Here is a 13,431-nt window from a genome sequence, read left to right on the forward strand (position 1 = left end):
ATAATAATAAGTATATGATATATATACTGACTAGACTAAAGGATGAGAGAATTATTAAAACTCTTATTACTCTCATACATAAAAAAACATATGATGAATAAAAAAAATTAAGGACATATATTTATTTATATAAAATTATATCAATCTTCTAAAAAAATTTCAAATGAAAACAAAATATAGAATATTATGTTTATTTGCATTATTTTTTAAAAATAAAAATAGAAAGTAATTATATTTTTAAAATTATAACTAAATTTTAAAATTTTCTTAAAAATAAATTTAATATGTTTCTTTTTATATAAAAAATCACTTATTTTTAAATAAAAACAACGAATTTTCACCTTATTTATTCCAAGTTTACTTTTTATATTTAAAAAATTATCTAAATAGAAAATAAATTTTTTATAAAATAAACATATTTATAAAAATAAAAATTTTATTTTATTTAATAACTAGAAAATAAATATAATAAAATTTTCTACAAATAAACATGTCTTAAATTGGCCTAACATTTTCTTGCATTATAAAAATTTCAAATATTTTAACGTCTTAATTATTATATTTAATTCTTTTAACTGTAGTAAATTTATATAAGAATATAAAATGTTGACAATTTAAAAAATTAATAAGGTCAAAACTAGCCAACGAAATGCATGAGCACTATACATCGCTTCATTTACCATATCAACATTACTCGATTAAGGTGAATTAATTATTTTAATTTAAATTAAATAGTTATATTGATATAATAAATTATCAAATTTAAAATCATTCTTTATAAATAAATTATGAATTAACTTTATTAAAATAATTTTAGTGGTTGAAATAACATTTTAAAATAACTTTATTAAAAAATATATATAATTTTTAATAGATTTATAAAAATTAAAAGAGTTGAACATAATAAGATTAATAGACCTAATTTCATACTATATACGTAATAAAAAAAGTTATTTAACCTAATATTAATTTATCAATTTATTGTACTTGACACTATATAATTTTATTTATCATAATACTTTAATATAATATATTAAATTTCACAATACCACACCAAGTATTACAATAAGTTAATACAAAAGGATTTGAATTAAACAACACAGGACACGTATAATTTTTATTGTTTTGCGGCTTTCTTTCGCCCTCGCTCTTACATTAAAAGTCGTATTAGGCGGTGAAAAAAGAAAAAGAAAATAAAAATTCTAATTAGAAAAAGACTTATGCGCATTAAAGTCTTTCTCCCTCAGATTTGAAGATTTGGGTGTCTTCTTTTTTGCTCAGAGTGTCTTTCTCACTTGATTAGGAGTGTGTATATATATATTCAAGTGCACATAAGCAATGACGTTTTCAATTAATTTACTTCAAACTAGACTTTACTGATAGCAATGCAGCTAATTAAGTTAATAATTAAAATCAGTAATACTTTTTAGAAGAAAAAAAATCCAAAATAATAGGGGTTTTGGGTCAAAAATTGCTAGTCCTAGAGAAGAAAAATTAAAACTAGAACTCGAACAAAAATTAAAATTAAAGGTGAGTTACAGCCCTGCCTTTCTGTACTAAATGAGATTTTATTTTTTAATATAAGGAGATGGCTACCCCTTTTCATTTATATAAGTGAGAGAAGAAGTATATTCATTAATCTGAATGAATTAAGAATATAATAACAACTAATTTTTATTATAAATACTATTATCTAACAACTAAGAAACTAGCTATTTTCTTTAATTAGCTAATAACTCATTAACTAATTAGGGATAGAATAGTAATTTATCCTTTCTCATTTTCACATCCCCTCAAGATTAGGATACATGTTATGTATGGTCATCTTGCTTAATAAATTCTGAAACTGTCTTGGATGCAAGACCTTGGTAAAAATGTCAACTATCTATTTTTGAGTCTTTAAACATGTTGTCTTGATAATTCCATCATGTATCTTGTCTCTGATAAAATAGCAATGAAGCTCAATATGCTTGGTTCTATTATGGAAGACTGGATTACTAGAAATGCTTATTGCTAACATATTGTCACAATGTAATTCTACTGCTTCTTTGTGCTCTACCTGCAAGTCCTTCAATAAATACAGTATCCACAAAATCTCACAAGCAGTCGACCTACTGCTCTATACTAAATTTCAGTGGAGCTTCTGGATACCACTGTTTGCTTCTTAGATCTCCAACTGATCAAAGAATCTTCAAGGAAAAATGCAGTAGCCTGTGAGTGACCTTCTTGTCTCTTGACACCCTACCCAGTCGCTATCTGTACAGGCTCTGAGTTTCAACTGTGAAGTGGCTAGCATAAGGATTCCCTGACCTGGTGACTTCTTCAAGATACTTGAGTACTTTATAGGCTGCATTCATATATTTTTTTGAGGTTTATCCATGAACTGTGTAAGAACATGGACAACATAGATTATATCTGGTCTGGTAATTGTTAAGTATATCAGTTTACCAACCAGTTGTTTATAGCTACTAGGATCAATTATGTCTTCTTCATTATGAATAAGTTTGTGATTCACTTCGATTGGAATGTTGTTTGGCTTTACACCTAAATATCCATACTCTTCAAGTAGTTCCAAGGTGTACTTTCTTTGATACAAGGAAATTCCTGCCTTAAATCTTGCTACTTCTAAACCAATAAAGTATTTTAATATTTTCAAGTCTCAGATCTTGAAATGTAAACTTAATAACTCTTTTGCTACTGTAGTTAGCTCAGGTGTGAATTAGCCATTAGGATATCATCTACATGTACCAATAAGTAGCTCCTGGTCCATTGAACTTTCTATAGATAAAATAAAAATAAATATTTAAATATTTGAATCTCATATTTAATTATTTTAATATTTTAATATTTAATTTAATCAAATAATATATAAAATCTATTTATATAATCTTTTATTTAATCATGCTCCGTCAGTCTAATTTTAAAAATAAAAATCCAAGGATTTGAATAATAATTCCACTCAAAAATATTATTTTTCTTTCTCTTCATCAAAAGAAGTTTGAGAAATTGTGAATTATAATAATTATTGTTTTTAATTCTAATTTAAATATATAACAAATTCATATAAATATTTATAATAGTGGATAATATTTTCAAACTTATTTTTTAATTATTATAAATACAAATATTCATAAAATAATTTTATAATTAATAAAATTTAGATAATAAATTGACAGGTACTTTATAGTTTTCATGTGATATTAAAAAATATAAAAATAAAAAATGTGCTATTTTCTAGGTCAACCAAGAATAATATTTGCACCTCCATGTTTATCATAGTTCTATTTTGAAAGGAATTGTGAATTAATAATAATTAGTAGACGTAAAAGAAGTTATTAATATGGACAAAAATTTCTTTTATATGATAACGGTCGATCAATAATTGAAGAGGACGAAGAAAGAGCTATATTGTATATAATTGAAATATATAAATATTTTAACACAGAAAATATATATAATGTTTTCTATATGTATATTTATTATTTTTATACATAAGTTGATGTATAAGTTAAATAATAATTTAAATTTTTAAATCAATTATATTTTAACTTAATTATATCTTATATTTTAATTTAACAATAGTTGTAATTTTAGAAAATAGCATATAATTAATATGTCAACCAAAACATTATTTTTGGTTAAATACTGATTTCCAATTTTAAAGTATTTTTATTAATATTATTTTTGTATATTATATATATATATATATATATATATATATATTAATTAATTATATTTTCTATGATATATGATAATTATATTTCTTATTAAGTTATTATACATATTTAATTTAATATTAATTAATTTTTGTATATGAATATTTTTAAATAAAAAAATTAGTTTATGTAGTCACAGGGTGTATACATGCATGTTTTTTTTCTTTTTCCTAATGAATATATATTATTTATTCTGAAAAGAAAGAAAGTTGGACTTATTAGAGCATTCTAAATGGTGCTTTTTTATCGTAAATAATATAATTTTTATAATAAAAATACTTTAAAAATATTTAAATATAAAATATGAAATATTTTATTTAAATTCAATATATTTTTATATTATTTTTATATTATTTTAAATTTTATAAACATTAATAATTTTATTCTTCTTTTCTTTTCTTTTTAATTTTCACCAATAGAAAAATAAAACTTATACATATCAACTAATTTAATGCATAAAAAATTGTAGTGGATTTATTAAATATAAAATAAAAAGTAAAATTTACCTCTTTATACGTAGAGAACCAAATTAGCACTTTACTTTATATTTAAAGAATAAAGAATGTATTAAAGGAATTGTCCAGTGGCAACATCACGAGCACCTAAAAACCCCTAGCCGTCTCTTCTCTGTCCTTTTTATTTTCTTGTCTTTTATTAAGAATTTATGCTTTGGTCCATTGCTGATCAATTTTAAATCGATGGTGGTTTTTTTTTTTGTTATTAATTAGTTTTATAAATAAATATTAGTGTTTTTCCGTAAAAGATTTATAATTCTACATTATGGAAGTTTTGAATTCTCCAGTTAGATGAATTTTATGGTCATTCATTATGGAGGTGTTGGATTCTCCCTCTATAGGAGTAGTGGAGAGAAAAAAAGATCAAATTTGACATTCAAACAATTTAGCTCGTTAAAAACCCTTCTATAAAATCGATATGTGACTTAATATTATCTAATGGAACGTTCTTTCTGCAGAATTGCAATCTGCTGCTCTATCACATGATTGATGATTGTTAGAAGTAAATCTCTTTACATGTATTTCTTGATGTTTGATGTTTATTTTTATTTTCTATATCAAGATGTATTTATAAATTCTCATTAATGGAATATTCATATTTCTTTTCAAATAAAAAATAATAATATTAAAGCGTTATTTTATTATATAATTTTTTAAAATAAAGAATTTAATATATAAAAAGAATATATCAAAAATACCCTTAGTACGATATAATAAAAAAATAAAATCACTATTACTTGAAGTAAAAACCTAGTAAAAGGGGGCGTAAAAATGGATGTGAGGTCCAAAATACATAAAACTCTTGTTTAGATTAGATTACAACCTAAGTGTATATAAACCCTTTCGTTTATAGTGACTAGGTTTAAAGCTCCAATTCAACTCCACCCACATACATAACAAGTCTAAACACTTAATTAACCACTGCTGGTATATTTTTTTTTTTCTTTTTAGATGAATTTCTCTAGTATTGAATGTATACATGCATGCTATTTCTTTTTTTTTTTTTAAAGAAAAGAAAAGAAAAATTAATAGAGGTTTAATTTTTTCTTAAATTTGTATTTAATGATTAAATACGTTTAACATAAACTCTGTCAGTAAATAATCTCTTGAATTAATGTCCAAAGGTGTATTCAACCATTAGACACAAGTTCAAAAGACTCTTTACAGAAAGAATTTAGATTAAATATATTTGACTTTTGATATGAATTCAGGAAGCTATTTACTTAAAAAATTTAAATTAGATAAAATAAATATGTTTTACAAATTTTATAAATTATCTATAAAAATAAAAAAAATTATTTATAAATTATAAAAATAATAATATTAAATTAATTTAAATTATGAAAATCGGAAATTTATATATAATTAATTTAAATTTAATTATAATATAATATTAATATATAATATTAATCTTATTTTATCCTAAATTTATATATAATTAAATTAATTTTTTATACTAATTATAATAGATTAATAAATGATTAATGTAATTCAATTCTAATTCTTCTAAAATTTTATATACATTCTTAATTCTATAAAAAAATAGATAAATGTTTATAATTTACTCTTATGTTTTTCTTATAAATTTAATAATTGTACTCTTATCTTTGTATATTTTTTATAGATATTTTTACTGTAGTTATCCTAATATAATTAACAAATAATTAATCTAATTCAATTATAATCCTATCAAAATTTCATATACATTTCTAATCTTATAAAAAATATATAAGCTTTTATAATTTAGTTATATGTTTTTCTTTTATTTATAATAATTATACTATTATCTTTATATATTTTTCATAAATATTTCAATTGTAGTTATCCAAATCAAATCTTTATTTATGATAATTACAAACATAAAAAGAAATTTAGAAATAGAAACATTCTTATTGAAAATGAAAAGTAATTTGTGAATTATTACTGTATATTTTAATTATACAAATTGAATTATTTTAATATATTCGAAAACAAACAACTAAAATCTTCTCTAAACTCAAGAAAAATTTTAAAAAGTTTTTGACATTGAAGAAGTTAAGTTGGAAGAAATTAAGGAAAATAAATATCACCAACCCTTACTTTATTAATAAATAAAATAATTCTTTCTTATAATATATTTTTAAAATTATATGAAATTCCAAGATATTAAATATTTTTTTCAAGACTATTATCAGTCATAAAGAATGGCAATCCTCGGTACAGTGCTTGCAAGAAGTGTACCAAAAAAAAGTCTATTAAATAAAAAAATAAGAAAAGCTTAGTTGTAGCTAAATCTGTTTATAGGCTTGGATATTGGTCTAGCTGGCTTAAGCCCTTTTTAAGTTTGGACACTTTTTTTTTTTATATTAAGTCTGTTTGAGATGAATTTAAAAATATTTTTTATTTGAAGCCCGCCCAATAAGTCTGGTCCGATAAAAAAATTATAAAAATATATATTTTTATGACGGGCCAAACTTGGTCAAAGATTTAAATCCGTATAGCCGGACCGGGCTCAAGCTCAGACTTAAAAACTTTAAGCTCGGCCTGACCCAATATTTGAACAAATCTAGTTGTATAGCATAGTTGATCCCGAATATCCTCCAAAAATATCCTAATAGAATTATTAGTTATTAATCTCCTAATTTTAATAGAATTAATCTAATTTAATTTTAATTATATAATAATATCATATACATTCTAATTCTATAAGAAATTGATGAATTACTATAGACCACGCTACATATGATTATGATAAGATTAAAAATTAATGAATTATTATAAATCACACTACATATACCTATGATAGGACTAGAGAACTCTATACTTTGCTATCTATCAAATAAGACCAATTTTATAGTGAACAGACTTTATTTTAAATTTAATAGTCAAACCTGTTTATAGTTATAATGAATTTAAATATAAATTGCTAATAACTTAATTCTTAGAAAATTAAAATGTCAAAAAAAATTATAGAATTCTTTGTGTCAAATAAACAAACTACATACCCCTTAAAAAGTAATGATGAAAGACTCCTTTCAATCAATATTCTCTATGCATCGGTTCCATTTCTAATTAAAATTTTCAGATTCAGGAGTGAGTTATAATCATCCATATTTCTAATTATTGGAAGAATATAAAAGTCAGTTTATAGATTAGGAAGGATAAAAAAGGCTTAAATTTTAAAAAGCTATTTTTTCTTAGAAAATAATGGTAACAACTTTTTAAAATTAATAATCAGTTTTAATTCTTGTACAGTTCTTTCGAAACCAAAAATTATTTCTAATTATTTTTCAATTTTAATATAATAAATTAACATGTCAATATAATTAATATTTCTATTTTTTAGAATTAAATATTTAATTTATTATTAAATATAATATTAGAAATATAATTTAAAGTATTATTTTCTATATTAGAATTATTATCTAATTATAAAACTAATAATTATTATCTAAAATTAATTTATCAGTTAATATAATATTTAAATATAATTAATATGCTATTTTTTAGAATAAATTTAATATCATTATCCGATTAGGAAACTCTTTATTAGTTAATATAATATTAGAATATAATTAATGTGCTACCATTTCTTAGGATAGAATTAGTGTCATTGCCTAATTAGAAAATTATTTATTAGTTAAAATAATATTAAAATATAATTAATATTCTATCTTTTAGGATTAGCGTCGGTATTAAATTAGAAATAAATTAATAGAAAAAACTATAAAATTATATATAAGCTTGAATTCTACGTGTCAAAAGTAGTATATATGTCAAAATAAAAATTCTATATGTTAAAAACTAAACATACATGTTAAAAAAAAATTAGAATTTAGAAATTAATATATATATATATATATATATATATATATATATATATATATATATATATATGTGGGTCGATGCAGAACGAAAAAATAGGAATTCCTAGTTGTACCTTGTGAAAACCGACTTCTTTCTTTCTTTTTATTTGAAAAATAGAAAGAAACTATGTTTATACTCAAGTATTCCTTGAAAGGACCAACTTCTACACAAACCCTAGCTACGTTGGGGCGTAAGACAAGCTTCGTAGGACCATTAAGGGTCAGGCCAATTCCGAAAGTATAGATGATAAAAAAAAAGGCGAAACTCAAAGAAAAAGACACTAAACCGAAGGCGGTTATAGATGCTATAACAAAATTTCGTAAAAAAACTATCTCAAGAAATTTATGAAGATCGAATTAGGTCTCAACCCGGGAATCGCTGTTTTACTACCAATCACAAATTTAATATTGAACACGCTACTTATATTGGAAATTATGATCAAGGATTACTATATCAACCACCGTCTACTTCAAAGATCCCTCCTTCCCTGATCTGCTGGGTTGGGTGGCCGGGTTAGCACCCCTCGTCGCCTCTATACTCGAAACAGATGCGCTACCCAGCGCGTAACTTTGTCTCCCCTACCCCTTTTCTGGTTATGCCATTACTAATCGCGGGTAACCCTTGGACTGGCCGCCCTTGACCTAATAAGGACGATTATCCTTATGACCAAACAAGGACCAACTTACTTCTCGAGCAATAGTTCCACGATCTCGACTAGCAACTTGTTGAGAGGAGGGGCATCCAAGCTTGTGCAGGTTGGGTATGACCTTCATGGGTAGTAAATTTTTTTCTTTACCGTGATAAGGATAAAGATCTCGATGATTCAGATTATGATCTCGATCTAGTCGACTCTGTTGATTTAGTAGATTGACCGGTTGAACGCTTTCTAACAGCATTAAAAGCTTCGGTAGTGGGATGAGGGTTCAAGTTTATATGGCTGTTGGTTTTTGAAATCCCGATTTGAACATCTAGATGAGGGGGAAGAACAGACCCTACTTCTACTCTTGAAGAGCAGCAAAGCAGACTAACCACAGTAGGGGAGAAAAAGTGCTTTTATGAATAATTTTTATTTTTATTTTTTCTTACTAAAGGTCATTGCCTGCTTTTATGTACTTAAGTCCTGATTTCGTAATTAAGTAGTATAGAAAGAGAAAAAGATTCGTCTTGCTTATTTGTCTCTTTTATAGATTCGACCGTTCATTCATGCTTTCATGGTCTCTTCCTTTCCCATCACCACATTCATTCCTACTATAAAGTTCCTAAGAGAAGTAATCTAACTTCCTGGAGCACATAATATATGAAATAGATTATGAAGTATTAGAACTATGATTCATACTTAATATTTAGATCCCGTGACCGGATTTTAAAAAATTTCAAAGAATTAGAAGGTATAAATTGAAAGATTTTTCCTCATCTTTTTCTATGTTTGATCAAAGGACAAATCTTTTTTTGAATTTTTACTCATTATATTTATTCAGTGAATAAGTGATAGTACAAGAAGTACCGAAACAACCACAATATGCACCACTTCCAATTCCCATCCCTTTCTGTTAGCCCGTGTGGAAAGCGAGGCTAACCTGACGGATTGCCCCTTCGATAGAGTGGTAGGACCTTCTTTTTTAGATCGTAGTGCCTTTGCTATGTCTTTCAACTAGGGTTGGGTTGATGGCAATGAGAGGATTAGAAGATGGTCCTCTTTCTTCACTACGGATAGAGTAGTTTTAAATTTTTTTTAAAATTTTAAAAGTTATTTTTATTTGATAAGGAAATCGAATTCTTAAAACCTTCTTCAAAAAAAATATTTTCTAAAAATAAATCTGACAAAAAATAATTTTGAAAAAGGTTAATCTATTAAATAAAAGAAAAATCGGATCCTAATTTTCTTTTAACATTCAACGACCATCAAAACAGGCCCAAAACAAACTCAGTTATTGTCGTTTGGCAGGGAGCGGTCATGTTGGCTTCGTTTCTCCCAGCAGCCCAAAACAAAGACTCCTCTCTCTCCCTCTCTGAAACAATAAAAGAAAAGGAGAAGAAACAGAAGAAGAAGAAGAATCTACAAAAGCCCTCTCCCTCTTTCACTCCTTTGTTCACAAATCTAAATCAACTCATGAAAGAAAGCCAAACCCATATATTAATTTTTTCATAAAACCCTAAAAGAAATTAGAAAAGAAAACCAAAATCAATGGACCCATCATTTTTAATCTCTCCAATTTCTCCTTCCTCCTCTGGCGACTCCGATTCGGACATACCCAATTCCTGGTATGGTAACATACAGTATCTACTCAACATTTCGACGATCGGTTTACTCTTCTGTATCTTCATTTTCATCTTCGTCAAGCTTCGCAGTGACCATCGAAGAATCCCAGGCCCATCTGCTCTTATTTCTAAGCTTCTTGCTGTGTGGCACGCTACTGGGAGAGAAATCGCTCGCCACTGTGGAGCTGATGCAGCTCAGTTTCTAATAATTGAAGGTGGCAGTTTTGCTGTTTTATTGGGTATTGCTGTTTTATCAATTTGTTTTGTTCTTCCTTTGAATCTTTATGCTGGTACTGCCGTTCTTGATGATCAGTTTTCGAAAACTACCATTAATCATATTGAAAAAGGTTCAGCCTTTCTGTGGGTTCATTTTGTTTTTGTTGTTATTGTTGTTGTTTTAGTTCATTTTGGTATGTCCGTTATTGAAGAGAGGTTGAAAATTACTAGATTTAGAGATGGCAATGGGAATTTAAGTGACCCAAATGCTGATTCTACTGCAATTTTTACTATCATCGTTCAAGGACTACCTAAGAGCTTGGGTGATGATAGAAGTGTTCTGCGCGAGTATTTTCAGCATAGATATCCCGGTAAGGTTTTTAAGGTTATTGTGCCCATGGATTTGTGTACATTGGATGATTTAGCTACTGAGTTGGTTCGGATTAGAGATGAGATTACATGGTTGGTTGCTAGAATGGATTCTAGACTTCTACCTGAAGAAAATGATGAAATTGTTGGAGAGAGTTTTGTGGAGAGGTTACGAGGATTAATGGTTTATTTGTGGAAAAGAGTGAAGTACTTGTGGGATCAGATGATGGATAGATTGGGTTACACAGATGAAGAGAAGTTGAGGAAATTACAAGAAGTAAGAGCTGAGTTAGAGACTGATTTGGCAGCATATAAAGAAGGTCTTGCACCAAGTGCAGGAGTTGCATTTGTGATATTCAAAGATGTTTATACAGCTAATAAAGCTGTTCAGGATTTTCGGAATGAAAGAAAGAGGCGATTTGGTAAATTCTTCTCTATTATGGAGTTGCGGTTGCAGAGGAACCAATGGAAAGTTGAAAGAGCTCCACTGGCAACAGATATTTACTGGAACCATCTGGGATCGACAAAGTTGTCTCTGAGGCTGCGGAGATTGTTCGTGAATACCTGCTTGCTTTTGATGCTTTTATTCTTTAGTTCTCCTCTTGCAGTCATAAGTGCCTTGACAAGTGCTGGCCGGATTATTAGTGCAGAAGCCATGGATAATGCCCAATCATGGTTGGCTTGGGTGCAAAGTTCCAGCTGGTTTGCATCCCTGATCTTCCAGTTCCTGCCCAATGTTATTATATTTGTGAGCATGTATATAGTAGTCCCTTCAGCTCTTTCGTATCTTTCCAAGTTCGAACGGCATCTGACTATGTCTGGGGAGCACAGAGCTGCCCTTCTGAAGATGGTTTGCTTCTTCCTTGTAAACCTTATTCTGTTGAGAGCTCTCGTTGAGTCTTCTTTAGAAAGTGCAATCTTGAAAATGGGTAGGTGTTACTTGGATGGAGAAGATTGCAAGAGAATTGAGCAATACATGAGTGCATCATTTCTGTCAAGATCTTGTCTCTCTTCTCTTGCATTTCTAATCACAAGCACCTTCTTGGGGATATCTTTTGATCTATTGGCTCCAATGCCTTGGATAAAGAAGAAGATTCAGAAATTTCGGAAGAATGACATGCTTCAGCTAGTTCCAGAGCAAAGTGAAGATTACCCCTTGGAAAATCAGACCATAGAGAATCTCCAGAGACCGCTGATGCATGATAGTCTTTTTGACTCTCCCAGAACAAATGGATTTCAACCAGAGGGACAAGATCTCTCTGAATATCCAATCAGCAGAACCTCTCCCATCCCTAAACAGAAATTTGATTTTGCACAATATTATGCATTTAACTTGACGATATTTGCCTTGACCTTGATATATTCATCATTTGCTCCACTTGTGGTTCCCGTTGGTGCAGTTTATTTTGGGTATAGGTATGTGGTAGATAAGTACAACTTTCTGTTCGTATATAGAGTCCGGGGGTTTCCTGCTGGCAACGACGGGAGGTTGATGGACACTGTATTGTGTATTATGCGGTTCTGTGTTGATTTGTTCCTCCTCTCAATGCTTTTGTTCTTTTCGGTCCAAGGAGACTCCACGAAGTTGCAAGCCATTTTTACACTTGGATTATTAGTAATGTACAAATTATTGCCTTCTGATAATGATGGTTTTCTACCAGCTCTTTTGGAAGGTGTCCAAACCATTGATAGTATTGTAGATGGGCCCACTGATTATGAGATTTTCTCACAACCCAGGTTTGAATGGGATACATATAATTCATGATGGATCTTAACACTTTTTGTTAATTAGTTAATTTGTCAATTGCTAGTTTATGCGGTCTTCTGACGGTTGCTCTTAGAGTGAAAAGTCTTATCTGGTACTCACATCAGTTGTTTCCATATGTATGCGTATGACTTGTGTTGTTTTTCCATATTCCCTTAATGTTTTCTAACATCTTTCAACTTGTTACTACAATGTGTACATACCAGAAGACTTAACTTCTTTTATACTTCATTAAGCTAAATGTGCTTGTTTCACAGTTCCTTGCTGATATGCCCAATGAATTGCTTATTCACACACTCAGTTTCAACTTAAAGAAGCTTAGCATGTTTTGAAAATAGAACAGGTGAATGTATGTTGTTTGTGCATGTACTTATTTTGCTGTTTGTTCTCGTTGGTGCCTGTTGATGAATAAATATATGGATTGATAGGATTGATTCATTGATGTCCATGATTTTTTTTTCGTTTGCTTTAATCGGATATGTCAAAACTGAATTTATAGTATCTGTTTTAAGCTTGTGGCATTCTGGCTATCTGTAGCTTTCTTTAATGTAAATCTGTACATGCAACAGTCTGCAATATAAAGGAGTACGCTTATCATGAGATCAAACACTCTAAAACCATGGGCGGTCCATGAAGCAAACTGATTCAGTACTGTTTTCCAGAAAACAAGAACATTTTGTCTTACCTTATTTCGCTTTCATAAGGCCTCCACAGCCCCACCCCTATACTTGTGGGCATAGTTCAA

General features: G+C 28.0%; 1 protein-coding gene across 1 annotated transcript; it reads left to right on the forward strand.

The window, feature by feature from the left end:
* The first annotated feature begins 10,001 nt into the window (after positions 1-10,001).
* LOC8287375 (CSC1-like protein At4g35870) lies at positions 10,002-12,940 on the forward strand. Its single transcript, XM_002533996.4, has one exon. The coding sequence runs from the start codon at positions 10,263-10,265 to the stop codon at positions 12,684-12,686; it is 2,424 nt and encodes an 807-aa protein (XP_002534042.2). The 5' UTR covers positions 10,002-10,262; the 3' UTR covers positions 12,687-12,940.
* The last annotated feature ends 491 nt before the right edge of the window (positions 12,941-13,431 follow it).

The sequence above is a fragment of the Ricinus communis genome, chromosome 5 (genome assembly GCF_019578655.1).
Source record: "Ricinus communis isolate WT05 ecotype wild-type chromosome 5, ASM1957865v1, whole genome shotgun sequence".
NCBI classification, from domain to species: Eukaryota; Viridiplantae; Streptophyta; class Magnoliopsida; order Malpighiales; family Euphorbiaceae; genus Ricinus; species Ricinus communis.